Genomic DNA, 20,531 nt, shown 5'->3' on the forward strand with positions numbered 1-20,531 from the left:
TTCGTATGGATTACCAACTGCAGACTATTCACTTAATCTCTGTTGCCACCCCCCGCCCCCAACCCAACCCAACCCATTATTGGACACTTTCACGTAATAATTGATTTACTGTTGATGGCAAATAGCAGTAACCGAAAGTTTCTGTAATATCAAGATGACTACTGTATCAGCAAGTGCAACATAAATAAAACATTATTGAGTGCACCTTTAAAAAATCAGCTAAAGAAGATATAAAAAGTATTAATTAGATGACCTGTAAGGGAGTCGGCACTAAACAAAAAGTTATATACTGTACATGCACCATTAAAAGGTTCTCTTTCTCTCTCGGTAGACCCTGAATCCAATGCAGGTTGAGAAGTGGATGAATGAAGTAGATGAAGATCATGACAGACGCCTCAACATGGCAGAGTGTACCAAACTCATTGAGAATTTCATGAGGACAGTCAAAAGGCCATAAACATGCACACACTGCAGATATAAACCATCTGACTGCTAGTAAGGTCAGCAGTTAAGAGGTCATAATGCAAGGACACGTAAAAACACATCTCACAAAAACATAATTGTAATTTAGTTTCTCATGTAATCTTTGTTAAACAATATGATGTATCACTTTCTCAATATAAAGAATTTGATTGTTTAAGATATTAGTTAAAAAATAGACAAATAAAACAAATCAAAACACAAGTGTGATTTATGTTATTATGGACAACTACACAAAAACAAAAAGAGCACAAGACATGCATATACAGATGATCCAGAACTGACATGGAGAAAAAAAGTGTTAACCTAAAAATGTGGTAACATTAAATTATTATTATTAAGTTTTTTTCAAGTAAAATAAATAAAGACTTAACATTACTGAATACATTAGGTTACACCAACAAAATTTACTTTAAAGGGTTAAATCAGGGAGAAATAGCTTGTTATTGTAACAATTGCAGGTTACCACTTTTATTGCAATTTGAATTTACACTTTTGTACACAATTTAGGCTGTTGTTGGCAATGAAGGCAGGGTAGAGTATAAATTATCTTCTCATTTCCTACCAACCACAGCATTCTGGTACATGTCAGCCTGTTTTAAGGTGCATTCACTGAATTTTTCCAATAAAAAGTTTTAAATATTTAACAATATACATATAGTTAAAATCAAGTACATCAACATTAGAGAAGACCCCATTAATGTCAGTAGCACAATAAAACTAGTATTATTTTACATAGAGTGGGTCGGCTCATGGGGGACACCAAGTTAAGATCACATGACCTGCCAATTACTAACTTTATCTCACCAGCCCCCTGTTATTGGACACTTCTGCTTGCAGAATAAATAAATCATGGCTGAGTGCGAACAGTGTATTTCTACATTCATGCCGCTAGGAGTCAGTATAAGTCTTAGACATCCAAATTGCCATATTGGCCAATGTAACATAAATGAACAAAAGAAAGCTTGGCAGCAGAGTACAAAAATGGTACAGTAAAGACAATTGAGTAGATAATGCTTTAAATAGTGTCTTAAATGTCTTGAGTCTGCATATTGTAGCTCAAAATAGTTGCCTAAAGCAACTGCACATGAAACAGAGAGTGAGAAAGAAATTATGGTGTGTAAGACAGTTGGAAAAAAAAGGTCACCATTATAGTCTGTGACCTATGACCTCACCTGTTTTACTAGCAACGTTTTACCCCCAAGACTCTGTGACAGAGATCAGCAGGTGCCAGAGGGGTGTTGCCTGTCTGTGCCTGCACTGTCTGTTCTCTTGACACGAGTTTATTACTTTTCTCTCTATATTTGGAGAACAGAATCTATCTATTTAAGACATGTTGGTACAACTTGTGGTGTAAACTGAAGAATTACATCTTCACTGTTGGCATTAAGACAACACCAGACACATGCAAACAAGCACAGGAAGACAGATAACTGCCTGTAAGACATTAACAGCCCTCTTGAATGAGACGAGAGTAAACAGAACAGAAGGAATACAGGAGAAGCAAGGGACTGAAGGAGAAATGGAAAGAGCAGCACATTCCTCTTCCTCTGTCTCCCCTTCTCTTGTTCGTTCTCTTCAAAACAACAGCTGGAGCTCTCACAGGTGTGTTTTACTTGCTGGAAGCTAAATCACGTTTAGCACGGCCACATGCAAGCATGCTGATGCAGCAAACACACACTGTACTGTTTTTCAGAGTTCAGCAGACATAAATCATGACAGTTTAAACAGTTTTAACATTTGTTATTGGGATCATCACTGACATACAGCGGCACAAAAACAGTATTTTGATACAAAATAAATAATTCACCAAAACATGAAAATGATGTCATAATTTACTTACATTCCTGCTGTTCCAAAACTGTGTGACTTTCCTCATGCTGAACACAAAATGCAATACTAGTGGATAGTGCTTCACTTTAAAATTGCACGTAACTTTGAACTCTCTAGCAACATCTGTGGACACTTTAAAGTGTCCACAGTTTACACTTCAGTCTTCCAGATTGATCTTCTGGCAGATGAATCTCGAGATTTCATCCTTTGGAATTTCACACATATGTGTAAGGTGAGCAAGGCTTCATGGGATTTTTAGTCTGCTTTGGACTCCCTTTGTTTGATTTTGGCATGGTTTTTATCAGTAAGATTTATGACTGTGTAGGCCTCAGTCAGGCTTATATATATAGAAGAAGAAGAATAATCCTTTATTTTGGTCACACATTATACACACAGTTTTTTGCATATATACAGTGAAATTGATTAGTTTTCACATATCCCAGCTAAGCTGGGGTCAGAGTGCAGGGTCAGCCATGATACGGCGCCCCTGGAGCAGATAGGGTTAAGGGCCTTGCTCAAGGGCCCAACAGTGGCATCTTGGTGGTGCTGGGGCTTGAACCCCCAACCTTCTGGTCAGTAACCCTGAGCCTCAACCACTGAGCCACCACTGCCCAAAAGTTGTGATCATTAAACAGTAGAAGGATGTAATTTAATTATATAATATACGGAATGAACAAGAGATTCCGATTGGCTCTGTCACATGACACGCAGACACTTGGGTGGACACTCCAACTCAACACACACTACTGGTGATTAATTTTCAGCATTGTGTTTAGAGTGTAAAGGGTTAACACTTAAATTAACTCCTCTGGTGCAGCTTTGAAATTTCAGCTCAAGGGTCATGACAGGAGTATCCCAGCATTAATGGGAAGCTTGATATAACTAACCCGTAAAAAAACAGTAAGAATTTAAAAGGTCTGTCAAAATAAAAGTCCCACTAACATCAAATCTATATTCAAATGTATGTGTGAAATTGAAGACAGGACAATATAACTACTGTCAAAAAGTAGCAATAATACTCATAATAACAATTATGTAGTATTAAATGGTTGTATTATTATATTATTATTATTACTCTATTACTATTATTATCAAAATATTGTTAATTGCTACTTTATCTAATGTAGTTAACTAATGTTAACCAGTGCAATCTTATTGTAAAATGTAGCTGAAAATACCAAATACTATAGAAGAAGCACTAAGTCATGAGTACAGTGTCAGACGCGTAATGATTTTACTGCTCCTAAAAATGTGTACTTAAATGTTTAAACTTAGACTTATTCATTCATGCATTGATGCACAGTCATTTCTGTTTTCCCAGGTTGGTACCAGTGGATGAGTACCTGCAATGTGCAAAAGATGGCATCGAATTTGCATACACAATGATGCTTGGAGAAAACAATATGTGCTTTCAAGATTTTGTTGTCATTCACAGAGAAGCACTTTAGTTAAATACAATGCAGGCCAAAATGGACATTTAGCCTACTTCAAAGCTTTCTACCTCTAAAATATTAATTATCCTAAAAAGTGTTCCCCAGTGTTTAAACTTCTACATACTAGTAGCTTGTTTATTGAAACAGACAACACATTTCTACCTTTTCATTGTTATTGTATTCTGCCTCCCTTATTTTATTTGTGTGTTTGGGGGGTGGATGATGGGGGTAAAGTAAATTTGATGACTAAGAATTCTAGTTTCAATTTTCAACCCAATTTGGGTACATTTTAACCCAGCTGAATAGTCATGTTTATCAAATAGTGAGGTAAAAAAAAAAAAAAGAAGAAAAACCCAGCATGCAGGGTCAAACTTTTAACCCAACCCCGTTGGGTCAAAACAACCCAGCATTGAGTTCATCCCTATTGGACCCAGCACTGGGTTACCAAAATGACCCAAATTGGGTCATTTTTAACCCAGCATGTTTTAGAGTTTATTTATCACATATTTAAAATGTATTACATTATTGTGGCAGACAAATAAAGCATTGATTAAACAATACAAAGTTGTATTTACATATTATTGAACATAAGCCTATCATTGGCCTACAGTCCAAAACAGTGTTATTATAGTATTTATTTTTATATTATTTTCAATTTTTCATTTCAATTTCAGTTGTAGTATTTTCTTGTAGTTTTTATTAAATAAAAATATTTCTATTTAGTTATTATTTATTTTTAGGGATTGACTAATGTATGAAGTACTTCAGTTGACTGAGAGAAAATTTAATAAGTCTTAATTTATGGCATACTTAAGTTCTGGTGGTACTGTTAAACTTACAGAAATAGTTAATTTCTTTAAAAGAGATAGTGTAATATTTATGCAAATGTCCAGATTTAACCATAATATTGTATACATAACCAATACAACATGCTCACTTCACAACTGAGATAAATACATTTCCAATTACTGCCAACTAAGGAACAAAAATAACATTATATAACATGGCAATTGTAAACAAACAGGGAGAAAAACAAAACAAAAATTACCAATAATGGTCCTCAGTTTTTTTTTCATTTATTTTGGTGCCACAAATAGATGCATCTGCTTTTTAGAGTCACTGTATCATATTCAAAGGACTCCCACACAGCACTCGTTTGCTTTCTGCCTACCGCCATCACAACATTATACCCAGTTAAACACAGCTCACACATTTTGAAGACACAGAGTAGGCAAGGCACAGAACACCTTTACTTATTGTTGTGGTGCTATTGTTGTGTCTGAACGTTAATATTGCTCCTTGATATTCACATTATATCGGACAGAAAAATTTTACGAAACTAAATATGCTTTTTGTATGTTTTTTTTTTTATTTATCTTTAGTTAGTTGTCAAGGCAAGATTTTTTTTAATCTAAAATACATATCTTATTTTATTTTAGTAAACGAAAATGCTATTTATTAGTTTTAGTTTTCGGTAATGAAAATAACCCTTGTCCAAACCAATCAATTTTGTATTTGAATTTATCAGTCTGTCAAAGATAAGGCTTATTATACATTTTTAAGGACTATGTAAACATGCATCAGATGTACGCTTTTAGAGCATCTCACTTTGGTTGCGTTGTGTCATAAACAGAGTTTTTAAGACACTGCTTGAAAACGCATTTCGAGATCCCTGTATTCTGAGTTAAACTCCTTCCTGCTGTTGCCTTATATTATGCTGTCTGCTGTCACTTAATATGGTTTATTGAAAGGAGCTCTAAAATAGGGTTGTTTCCTGTAAAGCTGTGCAATGTCCGTACAGCTGGAATTGTGCTTACTGCCCCCTGCTGGCTAGGACTCGGAAAAAATAATAATGTGGTACTTCACGCTTGAATTTCTCTGATGATAGGTATATTATTTATTTTGGTACGGGGGCATGATTGTGTTAATTTTTTAAACATGTTATTTTATATCAAATTAATCCCACTGAATATACGCAGCAAATTGTCAACCCTAATTTAAAATTTAAATGATACCCAAAAGTATCATAAAGTAGTCCATGAGTAATTTTCTGAAGGCATACAATGGGTTTAATGAAAACAACCTGGAATTTACAGAAAGTCATGAAACTGTTACAGTATATTCTAATGTGTCAACAAAAAACTAATAGTATAAATGGAATAGCAATCTAGACTGGTGTATAAGGTGGTGTGTGTGTGTATATATCTTTGTGTATACCAGAGACAGTCTCTACAACAGGAAACAGAGGTATCCTGTTTTTGAATTTACTCCCATTGTTGCACTGATTAAACATACACACACATATACACACGTCCACACTAAAGCTACTGCGCTGTTAGCAATGAGAACCATGCAAAGTGTCTGAGATCAATCAGATGAGATTCCTAACCTACACACATTTGCACGGATGCTTTCACAGACAGAAACACTGCACATGGCACAGAATTTTTGTAAACATACACACACAATCTTAAGCAGTGTGAGTTCATTGTTAGTGTTGTCTAGTCTCTCTGTCTCCACATGGTCATCCATCACTCCCTATATCACCCAGCCCCCTGTCTCTGTTTATTAATCTGTCTGTTGTGTAACGGAGATAGTCTACAAAGTTGTAATTATACAAAATGGCTTCTTTGTTTAAGCTTGATGGCCCTGCCATGGTTTGCATGCAATTTTTGATTCAAGGAAATACATTTTTATTTTCCAATGCCAACAGTTAACTGAGAGTTGCTGTCAGTTTTCAGCTCGCCTTGTGATGTTGGTGTACAGCTACCTGATAGCGAAGTAATCAGCTAAGTTAGCAGGGGTGTTAAAACTTAATCTTAATCTTCCTGAAAACTGTAGTTTATTTGATCCAGTTAGAATAAAATTCCATTACTTTGTTCAAACAGGGCATCTGAACACACCCATTTGTTTGAGATAATTTTCATAAAATTGTATTGGTTTTATTTCACTTTGATATACCTGTGGTGGATTAGACTACTTAATACACTCACCTAAAGGATTATTAGGAACACCTGTTCAATTTCTCATTAATGCAATTATCTAATCAACCAATCACATGGCAGTTGCTTCAATGCATTTAGGGGTGTGGTCCTGGTCAAGACAATCTCCTGAACTCCAAACTGAATGTCAGAATGGGAAAGAAAGGTGATTTAAGCAATTTTGAGCGTGGCATGGTTCTTGGTGCCAGACGGGCCGGTCTGAGTATTTCACAATCTGCTCAGTTACTGGGATTTTCACGCACAACCATTTCTAGGGTTTACAAAGAATGGTGTGAAAAGGGAAAAACATCCAGTATGCGGCAGTCCTGTGGGCTGAAAATGCCTTGTTGATGCTAGAGGTCAGAGGAGAATGGGCCGACTGATTCAAGCTGATAGAAGAGCAACTTTGCCTGAAATAAACACTCGTTACAACCGAGGTATGCAGCAAAGCATTTGTGAAGCCACAACACACACAACCTTGAGGCGGATGGGCTACAACAGCAGAAGACCCCACCGGGTACCACTCATCTCCACTACAAATAGGAAAAAAAGGCTACAATTTGCAAGCGCTCACCAAAATTGGACAGTTGAAGACTGGAAAAATGTTGCCTGGTCTGATGAGTCTCGATTTCTGTTGAGACATTCAGATGGTAGAGTCAGAATTTGGCATACACAGAATGAGAACATGGATCCATCATGCCTTGTTACCACTGTGCAGGCTGGTGGTGGTGGTGTAATGGTGTGGGGGATGTTTTCTTGGCACACTTTAGGCCCCTTAGTGCCAATTGGGCATCGTTTAAATGCCACGGCCTACCTGAGCATTGTTTCTGACCATGTCCATCCCTTTATGGCCACCATGTACCCATCCTCTGATGGCTACTTCCAGCAGGATAATGCACCATGTCACAAAGCTCGAATCATTTCAAATTGGTTTCATGAACATTTCTAAAGAATGCTTTCAGCACCTTGTTGAATCAATGCCACGTAGAATTAAGGCAGTTCTGAAGGCGAAAGGTGGTCAAACACAGTATTAGTATGGTGTTCCTAATAATCCTTTAGGTGAGTGTATTTCTGTATTTTGAATTCAGGAGCATCTTAATCCTTTAGATGAGCACATACGTGGATGTGTCCTTGGACATGTGCACACATGCACGCACACACAAACACACATGCATGTGTTAAGTGCCCTTTTGTGCATCGCCATTCCATGTATACTCTTTGAGGAATATTTCAAGAGCTACTTAACAGTACGTTGTGTTTGGGCTCGTTTGAATCAGGATAGTCTGCTGCAAGTTATAATATGTCACTGTTTATGTTATATTTATGCTTCAAGAAGAAATAAGAAAAACAATATCATGACAACAAGATAATCCTGTTTAATTATATTTGTGTGACAGTGGAGACTTCTTACACTAATACTTATTGCTGTTGGGTGTCTGAGAGAAAACAATTTGCCCATTGCATTTTACAAATTGAGACCTTTCAAATGATATATAACATTGCTATATCATCTTTTTTATGCTTTAATCAACTCTGAATATATGTAATTGTTGTGAAAACAAATTGACCAATTATGAGAATTAAAAAGTTAAAGTTTTTCAGCAAATTAAAAATCATTATTTAGAATAGGTAGTTTCAGCTGTATGCAAGTCCTGACACTAAGCATTAAACTGCCAGCTATTCTTTTACCCTCTGGGGTTGACGGACGCACCGGCGCGTCCTGCTGGATTTTTCATCATTACAGAGGAAACAACATAAAATTCTCCATCATTTTGGGGCATACAGATAAGTGCAAGACATCATTAGAGACTATAAAGGGTCTACTTTTATTTGTGTACACTCACAATAACAACAAAACCTGGTGCTTTTGTAAAATAAAGAAAATAAAAAGGGTGAGCTATCAGACGTCTCTGTCTCCACGAGTATATTTCTGAAACACGTTAAAACAATGAACTGAAACTCTGTGAATTCTTATCACACAAACATGAAACATATGTCTAAAGAAAGCTTAAGATTTCTACTTTTAAATAAAACAATTCAAATTTAAAACAAATATTCTCCTGCAATGTACTCTGTATGAAAATGCAATGTACAATTTCTCCTGGCTCAGCTAATTATCCCTAATGTGATCCCACCCACCCTCAGAGTGCGCTATTCATACGTTAATGTGCTGAGACGATCAAATCAAATGGAAATCGCCCCCGACTGTGTCTTCAAAAAATCTAGTTCGTTCACTTTTCTGCACATTTGGAAGATCGTACAATACAGAAGTGAGAAAACTCCTGGATAGTGACGAAGAGTTACAATTTTCCTCAGAAGATCGGGACTCCGATGAGCGTTTGTTTTTTGAAGAGAGACTTGATCCAGTAAGTAATTTAGTTTATAGTTGACATGCTATTTTATATAAACATGTACATATTTTACTAGTGGGACTGTTTCCAGACTTTCCAGCCAGGATTCAGAGTATTGAAATTTTAAATATGTCCTAATAAGCAAGTTTTAGTTACATTTAAATGCCGTTTCGGCTAAAGCAGGTATTTAAATTGTATGATGTATGATATAAATATGATATAAAATTATATGAATGTTTAGATTATATTTGAACTAGTGTTTATGCTGCCTCATTATCATCAACAAAGCTTGTGCTTGCAAATATGTTTTCAGGTTAAATTAGTAAAACGCACTTTAAATATGCCCATTTTAGAAAATCAGCATCTTCTAATGATTTCTGAAGGATCATGTGACACTGAAGACTGCAGTAATGATGCTGAAAATTCAGCTTTGATCACAAATTGCATTTTACAATATATTCAAATAGAAAACGGTTCTTTTAAATTGTAAAAATAGTTTACAATATCACTGTTTTTACTGTATTTTGGATCAAATAAATGCAGTCTTGGTGAGCAGAAGAGACTTCTTTTAAATGGTAGTGTAGGTCTAAAATTAAGTAAAGTCTTTATGTAAAGAAAATGTATTGTCAGATTAATTCTTTTAACTTAAAACTTGATTTTGATCATTAAGTCTCCTCACATTCATTCTCTTTCTGTCACATTCCTCATTGATAGGCCCAGAGGAGGGGTCTTTTGTCTCCTCAGGTGTGAATTACAATCATTATTCATGATCATTCACGCCTCCTCGCATATGACATTTCGAACACTAAAAGCGTCTAACAAAAGTTAAATTACTATAATGTTTTGCATGAATGAGTGATCAGGATGTTTTTCCACATCATTTTGTGGCAAAAACTCTAGGCTACAAGATCCAGTTCTCAAAAGGCTTGTGGACAAATGTTTAGTATGTGTTATATGTTCTTATTTCAAAGACTTAAAATGTTTGTTTTTTCAAAAACCATGCATAAACCAAATTGGCCCGGTTGCTTTGGGGGGTAGAGTCACATGAGGTAACCTCCTAGTGGTCACGATTAGTGGTTCTCACTCTCAATGGAGCGCTAGGATCACAGAGAACAGCATGGGTCTCCACATGCTGCGTGTCTCAGTGGTGTCATGCACAACAAGCCAAGTGATAAGATGTGTGGATTGACTGTCTCCGAAGCGGAGGCAACCGAGTCCTCTGCCACCTGGAATGAGGTGAGTAACTGTGCCAACACGAGGGCCCACTAAGTAGTGAGAATTGGGCATTCCAAATTGGGGAGAAAAGGGGATTAAAATTTTTTAAAATAAATAAAAAACAATCTTAGTGGGCTGGTGTTAGCACAAACGAACACAACACATAGGTTAAAAGGAATGTTTCAGGTTAAATTAAAATCAAGCTCAATGAACAGCATTTGTGGCTTAATGTTGATTACCACAAACAATTATTTTGACTCATCTCTCATTTATTTAACAAAATACGCTAAATTTGCAGTTACAGAAAATCACTTACAATAAAAAATAAATGGGACCAGTCAATAGACATTAAAATACAGTTTCATCCAGCCAGGTCTCCTAAGCAACCAAATTGGCCCGGTTGCTAGGGAGGGTAGAGTTACATGGGGTAACCTCCTCATGGCCACTATAATGTGGTTATTGCGCTCAGTGGGGTGTGTGGTGAGTTGTGGGTGGATGCCGCGGGGAAGAGTGTAAAGCCTCCACACGTGCTTTGTCTCCACGGTAATGCGCTCAACAAGCCTTGTGATAAGATGCGCAGATTAACGATCCCAGACGCAACTGAGATTCGTCCTCCGCCACCCGGATTGAGGAGAGTCACCACGCCACAACGAGGACTTAGCAAATTGGAAATTCCAAATTGGGGAGAAAAAAAACCCTTCAAAAGTATAGACACCAGACATGAACATTATAGGTGTTAACATGATTTCAGTAAGGTAAAAATCAGGTGCGAGACTGACATGGTCAACACTCAGATTAAAAGTTTTGCCAATCGCAGCTAAATAATTTTCTCTTCTTTCTTTTAGAAACACTCATCACCAACAATACTTTTCCTCTTTCATGTCTTTCTCTAAGCAGCTGGCAGGAAAAGCATGTAAAGACTAGAAACAGCAAGCAGATGGTTCCCACTGCACTTACTCCTGTTGACGAAGACAAACTACAAATAGGCCAACAAACAAAAAAATACATACACCAACAAGTGTTTGAGAAGAGCTATACAAATACAAACATCTGATAAATTCCCACAGAAATTAAAATGTCTGTCAACACGCCTATATGCATTTTCATCTCACAATTGGCATGATCCTCTTTGAGACTAAAGAACATCAACTCACATTCCGCTGTTAAGCTCTCATAACTCTTCTCTAAGTCTCTCTAAGCCAGACATTTATTTAACATAAAAATGTATTTCAGCCATTTTTCAGAAAACTCCAGAAAGAACATCCCTCTAAATATAATGTAATATACATTGTTGCATAGGATATACAATTGTACAAATGAATATAAAGACATTGAAGCTTAAATTAAACCACAAAACATTGTACAATGGGTGCAATATCAAATACATAAACAAAAACAAAAAAAGTTACAAATCATAACAACAATTTTTTATTTACAAAGCCCATTGCGAACAAATCGATTACTTGTTGAATTTGCTGATGTTTGCTCCATGAGTATCCTTGAAAAAATTCACCCAAGTAAAGACTATTTTGTGCAACTTTAGTGTTCTCCTTTCTCAAAGTTATTTACTATTATTATATTGGATTTTCTTTTGCCTTTAACTGATAGGACAGAGAAGAAACAGGAAATGGGGGGGGTCAGGAACTGTCACGAGCCAGATTCGAAATCAGGTTGCCCTCACATAAAGGCCTCTGCGCAACATGTCAGAGCACATGCACAAACAACTAAAGCCTAAAAGTATACTTCGGTTTCTTTGCAGGAGTTTAGACCCATAAAGATGTCTTTATAGTCCTTAAGACTTGAGTTATATAAATACAGGTATCTCCTGACCTCCACACACACACACACACACACACACACACACACACACACACACACACACACACACACACACACACTCTTGATATGCACATCAACTGTTGTTGTATTTACCTTTGTCTCCTTTTATTTAGCAGTGTTCAAATCTTCTAGCGCTTCTTCGTGACAGTAACAGCTCAAATGTGAGTGTTGCCACCCCTTGCACCCACTAATTCACTAAGCTGGACACATTCCATGCTCAAGCACTCTGCTGATGATTACATTTGCATCAGCACACTGTATGCAGACTCTCAGCATTCGTGTCTGACTGAAGTATACTTTGGGCTTCAATCAACACTGCCAAAAAATATATATATTTTTTTGTTGTTTTCCATTAAGAATATCTAAACATCCTTAAAGATACAAGATACATTGAGAAGCAAAACTGCATAAGATATTAAGTCTTGTTTTCAGAGAAATCAGAGGAAAAAAGAAAAAAACTAAACCATTTTTTTTTTTTTTTACCTGATTGGCTATAGTTGTGTTTCTTGTTTTAAGCATAAACCTCATTCAATTTTATTAGACTTAACTTAAAACAAGACTTAAGATCTTATGCAATTTTACCTATCAAGTAAATTATTTTATTTAAGAAAGTTTTGATATTTTTACTGGAAAACAAGACAAAAATTCTGAGTAAGGAATAGATTTTTTGAAGTGCATGTAAAGTCTTCATAAAGTTATCATAAAATACAAGAATATGCTCTTTCAGGGAAGGAGCAAGGAATATCTTCTCAGATATGGGAATGGCATCTTGATGCTTTACTCAATACAGAGATCTGTGAACTGAGGTGTGAAAAATTACAGCTGGGACAGAGGAGACAAATTAAAACTCTGAAGTGGGTTGTGCTGTTCTGTGCATTTTCTGCACTTAGCTTTAGGGTTACCAAGTTCTGATTGAAAGAAACTTTAACTTTTCTGCCAAGTTGGGCACTGATTAAATAGCTGCCAAACTGCCACTAGATAACAGTTTAAGTACATGACAATGCTTCTACAAAGCGGAAGGAGGGTATGATTAACGTACAATTTGTAAACACTGCAATCATTAGATAAGAAGCTAACAAAGCGTTACACTTGCAAAAAGGCCACACAGAACCTTGTGTACCCAAGGCAAAAAAAATAAACTTAATACAACACATGTAACTTCAAGAGAAATATTGAAACAGTAAACAGGTTTGAGTTTGGGGTGTGTCAAGTTTGCTGATTTGGTCACTGATTAACCAACACTAGTCTCTAGAATAATGCAGGCAAAACTTGACAATCAAACTGAGAGTATTGAAGTATGCTCTTTGCTGAAAAACGGTCTTTATCAGCCAGATTTAAAGGTGAAGTGTGCCATTTTTTAATGCAGAGCCAGACACATTTTTGATTTTCCAAAAAGAGAAAACACTGTTGCACAATAAAACCTTGTTTAAGTGGCCTGACAAAGCAACATCGGCTCACCAATGGTGTGCGTTTCGGTCGGGGCTATCTGTTTGGCCAACCAACAGAAGTCAGTATTATTGCTGGAAAAACCTGACTGATCACAGTATTTTATTATTATTATTATTATTATTATTGTTATTATAAACAACATGTATTTTCAAAAAGATATATTTGCAATTCCACTTAGTGACACTAGTGGCACAGATTGACACACTTCATCTTTAAATTGTCAGTTTCATTAGATGGGAAGGGGAGAGGTTTAATAAAGCATATCATGAGTGTTATTCAGAGGGCCTCAAGACAGCCTGGTATCAAGGAACCATAAGCCCTCACAGTTTAGGTTAAGGAAAGTGGAGAAGGCACTTAATTTCAATCAGATTAAATCAATCTCCATACCCTCTCAGACTTGGATGAGTTTATAGGAGGGCTTGTTTTGAATGATGGCACCGAACCTCCAAAAGAGGAAGAAGCGGATGAGGCTAGTAAAAATGCCTGGGGTGTTGGGCACCTGAAAGATAGAGACACAGAGGGTGACATACAAAACAGTTTGTTTCCACCGCAATTCATTGTTTCATGGCAGTCTCTTCAGCCTCTTACCATGATATAATAGTCTCCTAGCTGAAGGCCATACAGCGTCCATGACGCCGATGTAAAGAATGTAGCGACGGTCAGGGAAAAAGACAGCCTCTCCACAGACTTGGTACGCAAAATCTCCAACTGGTGGAAATAAGGATCACAGAAGTTTTTTGAGGAAGATGTTTTCAAGCAGTCAGATGTGTTAAGTAGGCTTTATAATATAATATTAGCACAATCACAAGAATATTTCACTTTTTTTTTCCCTTTTGCCACTTTTTATTTACAGAGAATTTAGAGAGGAGATAGGGAATACTGGGGAAAAGATATTGATTTAGCTCGTTTGGAGTGCAGGGAAAATCAACAACATCGATGGAGGATACCAACCCAATCTCATGAAAATTTGTACATAATTTGCAAGTTAGCTTTTTTGTATGGTCTCACACGATGTTGTTTGCATAAACTCATATGACTTCATCACAAGCAAATTTCCAGATGTTTAATGCAGAAGCGTGAGTAAATATGATAGGAAGTTGTTGTGTGTGGCAGAAGCAAGTAATTGTCGTGTATTATATGGAAACGATGTCCAGCGACGTCATTGACTGTAGTGTAAGGCGTAGGAAATGAAAGAGTGCAGTCGCACGATATCATACAAATTAGCCAAATTTAGAAAAGTCATACGAATCCTGACGATTTCGCTGTGAGAGTGTGTTGAGGATGCCAGGATAAGGGATAATTTTGTCAGGGATGTTTTAAACAAACTGTGTCTTCAGGTTACAGTCTTTACAGGTTACAATGTGATTTTACAAGCCGTGAACCACGTCCTGACAGAGATATAGTCAGGGCGCCTTTGTCTTTGCTTAAATGTTTTACGAAACTGACATAGCTGTGTTTCGTGCTTTTTCTGTCATGAAAAACAAGAAACGAGTAACAAAAAAATCTTTCATTTCCACAGTCAGAATCAGCTATACTTTCTCCGAGTAGATCCCAGTGTGAGCTAGGCATTCCCCCTCACCGCAGCTCCCACCTCTGCTGCTGTTTATCTGCCCAAATTGCATCATGATTTTTTTGTCATGGTCATCTGGTAGCCGTGCATGCAGCGCTGCGTCCCTGAAGCCGCAGTGAGAGGAGAGATGAGGCACTCAGCTTATTTTGTCCATGCAGCATACGCTGAATTCAGCAGAAAATATATCGAAAATGCACTATAAACATATTTATCAACATGAAAAAATAAAGGCTCTTCTGACTCAACATAAAATACTGTACTGAACTAATAATCATTGACTGAAAAATAGATGTCTTGATGCAAGTTAGCAATGCAGTAACAGGCACGCAAGACTTTCCTCATTCTTATTAGATTGCATGATGGTGGAAGTTTATTAAAGGTTTAAAATACCCACTCTTGTGTCCTTTATCCCAGGAAAAATTAAATGTAGTAATTCAGAGATCACTTTATTTTCTGTATAGTAGTCACACAGTACAGATGTGATGAAAAGTCAAAGCGAAGTCACACTGCAGCTCTGCTCACTCCTCGCAAACATACTGTATAATATGTGAAACAGGCAATACTCTTTGGATATGTTATTTCTGTTAAGGGAATTGGAAAATTAGCACAATCCATTGAGAAGCAGGCTAGCCACCAATAATTTGTTTACAAAAGGCAGCTGTTGACTCTCTGCATTTCTCATTGCTCTGTGCATCATGCTGTATGTTTTTGACCAATTAAAGGTTGAAACAACTCCCACAGTCCCTCTCCTTCCAAAAAGTACCTACCCTGGAGCAGCTAAAAAAAAAGTATCTAAACAGCTAAGGGGAACTATAGTTCCTCCTATGCAAAAGCAAAACAAAACAAAAAGAAAGAAGTTCTGAGTAAAAGTACAAAAAATGGGCTTTAGTTCTTACAGTGGGAAAAGGCCTAATGACACTTGCAGACAGTGACGGTGGGAAGAACAGGAAGAAACAAAAGGAGGTGAGAAAATGACAGGAAATAGACCACGGGGCACAGGACAGATAGATGGAGCTGGGCTGATAAATATGGAAGAGAGAGACTGAAAACAGGAAGATGGAGACTGTGAGAGGATGGACAGCATGATAAAAGATGGAATGCTAGAATGTCACTGACTGGTTTCACACTAATATTTTTACAGTGGAAATGGAGAGAAAAAGAGAGAAAATATAGACATTTATTTCAGTGCTGATTAGGGCTGGGATAAACGATTATTTTTTAAACGATTAATCTAGCGATAATTTTTTTCGATGCATCGATTAATCTAACGATTCGTTTTTCCAGTCCGATTCGATTTCGATTCGATTAATCGACTTGTGACAACACCGGTAATACCGGTTTCATCGGGGGTGGGGGTGTATAAAATGTAAAAATAAAAAACATTTGCCGGGAGTTTGATTGACTGGCGATCTGATCAATCAATCATAATACTCCATTTTTGTCCGACAAAGTAGACAGGAGAGAGAAGATTAACGTCGGTGGATTTGAATTTGAATAATGGATTGTAGGCTACCGTACTGACGTCTTTCCGTGGTTAAAACAACAGTCCTTCTGATGTAGGCTACATTCATGTTTAGCTTATTTGCTGCTGTAAATTAACCAAGGAAAAGATGATCGGTTCACGAGCAGCTTTAACTGAGGCAATCTGTCACGACACATTAAAGAACCACAAAATAGTAGGCCTATTTATGGTTTAATTTTCTTTGAATGACCAAATTTGAAAGTTGAGACTTTATTAATTGTTACCTGCTTGGTCCTGTCTGTCAGCGCGTTGTCAGTGTCCTCTATGTATTTTTCACGACATTCATAGCTACAAGCGCATTATTAATAGCTATAAGCGAAAACTTTAGGTGTCGACAACGTATTATAGCCTACTCCAACATCGAGTGCAAAGTGGGGAGTTGAAAAAAAACTTACGGTGCTCTGTCATCTGCAGCTGCAACCGGGTGGCGCCTCTTCAGGTGCTGGTGCATTGCCGTGGTGCTAGAATGGAAGGCCATCTCCATTTTTCAAAGACGACATATCACGGAATTGATTCCTTTTAAATTAAAGAATTCCCATACTTTAGAGGAACGAGTGCATGCCGCCTTGCACTTCTGATAGTCCGAGGAGCCACTTGTGTTTCTACTACTCGCCGGCGCCGCCATCTTTGTTTTGGCTCCGACGAATCGACGCGCATATTTTGCGTCGACGTATTTTTTTGCGTCGACGTCATCGATGACGTCGACGCGTTGTCCCAGCCCTAGTGCTGATATATGCTTTATGTAATAAGTTATAATACAGTGTTTCTCGACAGATTTCACTTTGGACATCAAATCGCACAATACCAAAATTGTACAAAAGTAAACCAAAAGAACACCAGGTTCTTGGTTTTTCAGTTCCTTCAAAAGAAACTACTTATAAGGCTAATAGGTTTCTTATTTTCTAAATATTCGAGGATAAGTGTGTCACAAAACTTGTCAATGTTGCCATCAGTTTAAACTGGCTAGCTGGCATCTACCGGGAAACAGATGAATTTGCGCCAAGAGGTTGACTGGACGCACATTCACATCAACAACAAAAAAATATGGTAAGCGTTTTATCCGCATGTCAGATTAAGGGTTGCAAACAAAAACCAATGCTTATTAAGACACTGGAACCATATGACTTTTTTCATTTCGGTTCCATTAACAATTACTGAACGTGTATGTTTCTGCCAATGCGTATGGAACAACAAACTAAATTAATCTGACAGTGTTTCCTGCTGTGCTATTCAGCGGTATACCACTCTTCTGAGTCTACAGCGGGAAACATATATTGTGACCGGTGTCGCCCAATTCCCAAACAAATGACTCTTATGAGCCAGCTTTTTTGAATTTACGGCATGAAACACGCGAACAGTGTAGGCCCGATTCCCGAACTAATTAATCTCATAAGCTGGTACTTTTGAATCTACAGTGCAAAACATACAGCGCGACCAGTGTAGTCCAATTCTATAACAAATGATTCTTATGAGATGGTTGTTTTGAATCTACAGCCTAACCAATTGTATTTCTGAGACTTAAATCAGGCAGTGCAGTTACTGACTGGTTGTTTATATGCAAACATATGCAGATACCCATTGACTGTGTGTTTTGAACATGTACATGTATCAGTGTGTACTTACGATATCGGCGAGTGGAGAGAGGTACATGCTGATGGTGAACACACTGCATGCGAGGCCAAGCTGTGAGAGCTGTGCTTTTCCAGGAGGAATCACCACACTGAAATAAAACCAGCCTACACACAACACACACACCATCACCAGTGTCTGTGTGAACACACGCCTCTGAAACACACACAGGTTCAGCAGCATTTAGAAAAGAATAGATTAGGCTCTTTCCTATTAGATTTACAATGACAGTGGTATGGTTGCTACAAATATGGACTTTTTCCATGTATTCCCTGATCACTTCTACAATATTCTTCAGAACCTTAATATTTTTTGTATATAAATAAATAAGAGTTGATTAATGAGTAGAATAACAAGTAGATATCACTATATGACACACCTTCTCTTTGGTATAATGACAATAGGAGATGATGTATAGGCTCTGTAAAGTGGCTCCAATGGTGTTGACAAGTTTCACCGTTCCATCACCCTTTAGTAATCCATAGTACAGCCAACCTAGATTACTAATCACATACAAAGATACAGAATGGGCCATAGAGATCATTCAGACTGAAGTGCTTTTTTTATACACATATGTAATAGTAACAAATGAGAGTTGCTGGTGATATTGTTAGCCCTCACAAATACCAAATACATACTTTAAGCATGTGGTAAGGAAGGGCAGAAACTGAACATTATCCGCACTCTGAGTGGCCTTCATTTTCTTCAAGTCTGTCCTGCAAACACAGAGAAGCTATTAATTTGAGTGCTACATTATTTAGAGGATCACAATACATGAATACAGTTATGCAATATCCACATGCAAATTACATGTCTCATGAAGAAGACAGTTAATATTAAGGGTCAAGTAATTTGTTTCAGGTGCCTTGCATAAACTTTTTACATACTTAAAAATAGGATTATTTAAGTGATTCTCCTTCAAACGACATAAGAATATTTCCGTTTATTTATTGTTGATGGCAATGATGCTTAATACCATGTCGCCACAGTTTTTCTGTAGTAAAGAAAAATTGTAAATTTTTGCAAGGAGGGGGTGGCGTAAGGAGTTTTTAAAAGCAGCCTATGTATATATATATTTTTTTTTTTTGCTCAAAAATATCTGTACTCAACACTGACACGTGTAAACTCCACGAAAAACTGCAGGGGGGGGTGAAAAGGTGCCACGACATACGAGAGGTACGGAAAAGAAACAAACATTATTAAAAGTATATGTTTTGTTTAGAGTTTAGATCAGCTACTCAATTAGTCATAAATATCAAGTACGGCAAACATACGTTACTTACAATCCTGTCGAGAACATCCCGACGGTGAATATGATGCACGCACATGATAGCAGCTGAAGCAAATCCATAGACTGAAAAGGCAAATCAATAAACACCTGTTGCACTATACAGATATCTGTGCAATCAAGCGAATAATATTATATTGGTAAAAACTTATGAATCTTCCACATATGCAACGCTGACGTCTACCTTCACTATTTCCGTGTTTGCAATCAGCGTCCACTGATTCCTACATTCTGAATGGTTATCACCGAGCGATTCTCACTGACGTCAATTTGTAGTCCGGATGTGTAGTCAAATAAAATGATTCATTTAATTGTTTTCGAAATCAAGCAGTAGGCTATGTTCAAGAGATTTGAACCTTTATTTATTTATTTATTTATTTATTTATTTATTTATATTTTAAGATTGTGACCACGTGTTTCTTTTTTAAATTATGATCCTAACATGCTGGTACATCAAAGTTTATGAATTTATACATGGTGTTTTTCTTTTCTCCTTATCTACTTTATTTAATATATATTTATAGACCTATACTTTTATGTTAAATTACAGTGGAATTAATTAAAATAACAAATTAAAAAGAGGATAGTGTGATTTTAAGACTAACCCAGTTATTATATGTTTACAATTAATGCCAAATTCTAACCACATACAGTAATGTGCAAAATTCTTAAAGATGTTTCACAAAAGCATTTGTCTTAAGATGGTTATTTATATCTTAAGCTTTAGTGTGTCAATAGGAAATATAATTGTTAGACTCCAAATCATTACTTTTGCAAATAGAAATGATTAGACTAGAAGAACAGGGAGCCCTGCAACAGATAGCATGTCCCTCACAGAGCCCCCACTAAACATTGTGTCTGTCTGAGATTACATAAAGAGACAGAAGCAATTATAGATAGAAGAAATGTGGCGAATTCTCCAAGACGCTTGAAATATCCTA

At 36.9% G+C, this 20,531-nt stretch overlaps 2 protein-coding genes across 4 annotated transcripts in view; one reads left to right on the plus strand and one right to left on the minus strand.

The window, feature by feature from the left end:
- The window catches only part of si:dkey-247k7.2 (uncharacterized protein LOC797677 homolog), a 153,769-nt gene extending 153,085 nt beyond the window's left edge, over window positions 1–684 (plus strand). For all 3 annotated transcript variants that reach the window (XM_052144526.1, XM_052144524.1, XM_052144525.1), the window contains exon 4: window positions 332–684. In XM_052144526.1, coding sequence (XP_052000486.1) covers window positions 332–457 — 126 coding nt within the window. In that variant the 3' untranslated portion in view covers window positions 458–684. The remainder of the gene's footprint in view (window positions 1–331) is intronic.
- Window positions 685–10,352: 9,668 nt separating this feature from the next.
- Window positions 10,353–19,794, minus strand: slc50a1 (solute carrier family 50 member 1). Its single transcript, XM_052144514.1, has 6 exons — window positions 19,586–19,794; window positions 18,941–19,018; window positions 18,682–18,805; window positions 18,297–18,458; window positions 14,170–14,289; window positions 10,353–14,080 (listed from the first exon to the last, which is right to left on the minus strand). Exons 1-6 carry the CDS (start codon window positions 19,651–19,653, stop codon window positions 13,973–13,975), a joined length of 660 nt encoding a protein of 219 aa, XP_052000474.1. The 5' UTR covers window positions 19,654–19,794; the 3' UTR covers window positions 10,353–13,972.
- Window positions 19,795–20,531: the final 737 nt, after the last annotated feature.

This window comes from Xyrauchen texanus, chromosome 15 (assembly GCF_025860055.1).
Source record: "Xyrauchen texanus isolate HMW12.3.18 chromosome 15, RBS_HiC_50CHRs, whole genome shotgun sequence".
NCBI classification, from domain to species: domain Eukaryota; kingdom Metazoa; phylum Chordata; class Actinopteri; order Cypriniformes; family Catostomidae; genus Xyrauchen; species Xyrauchen texanus.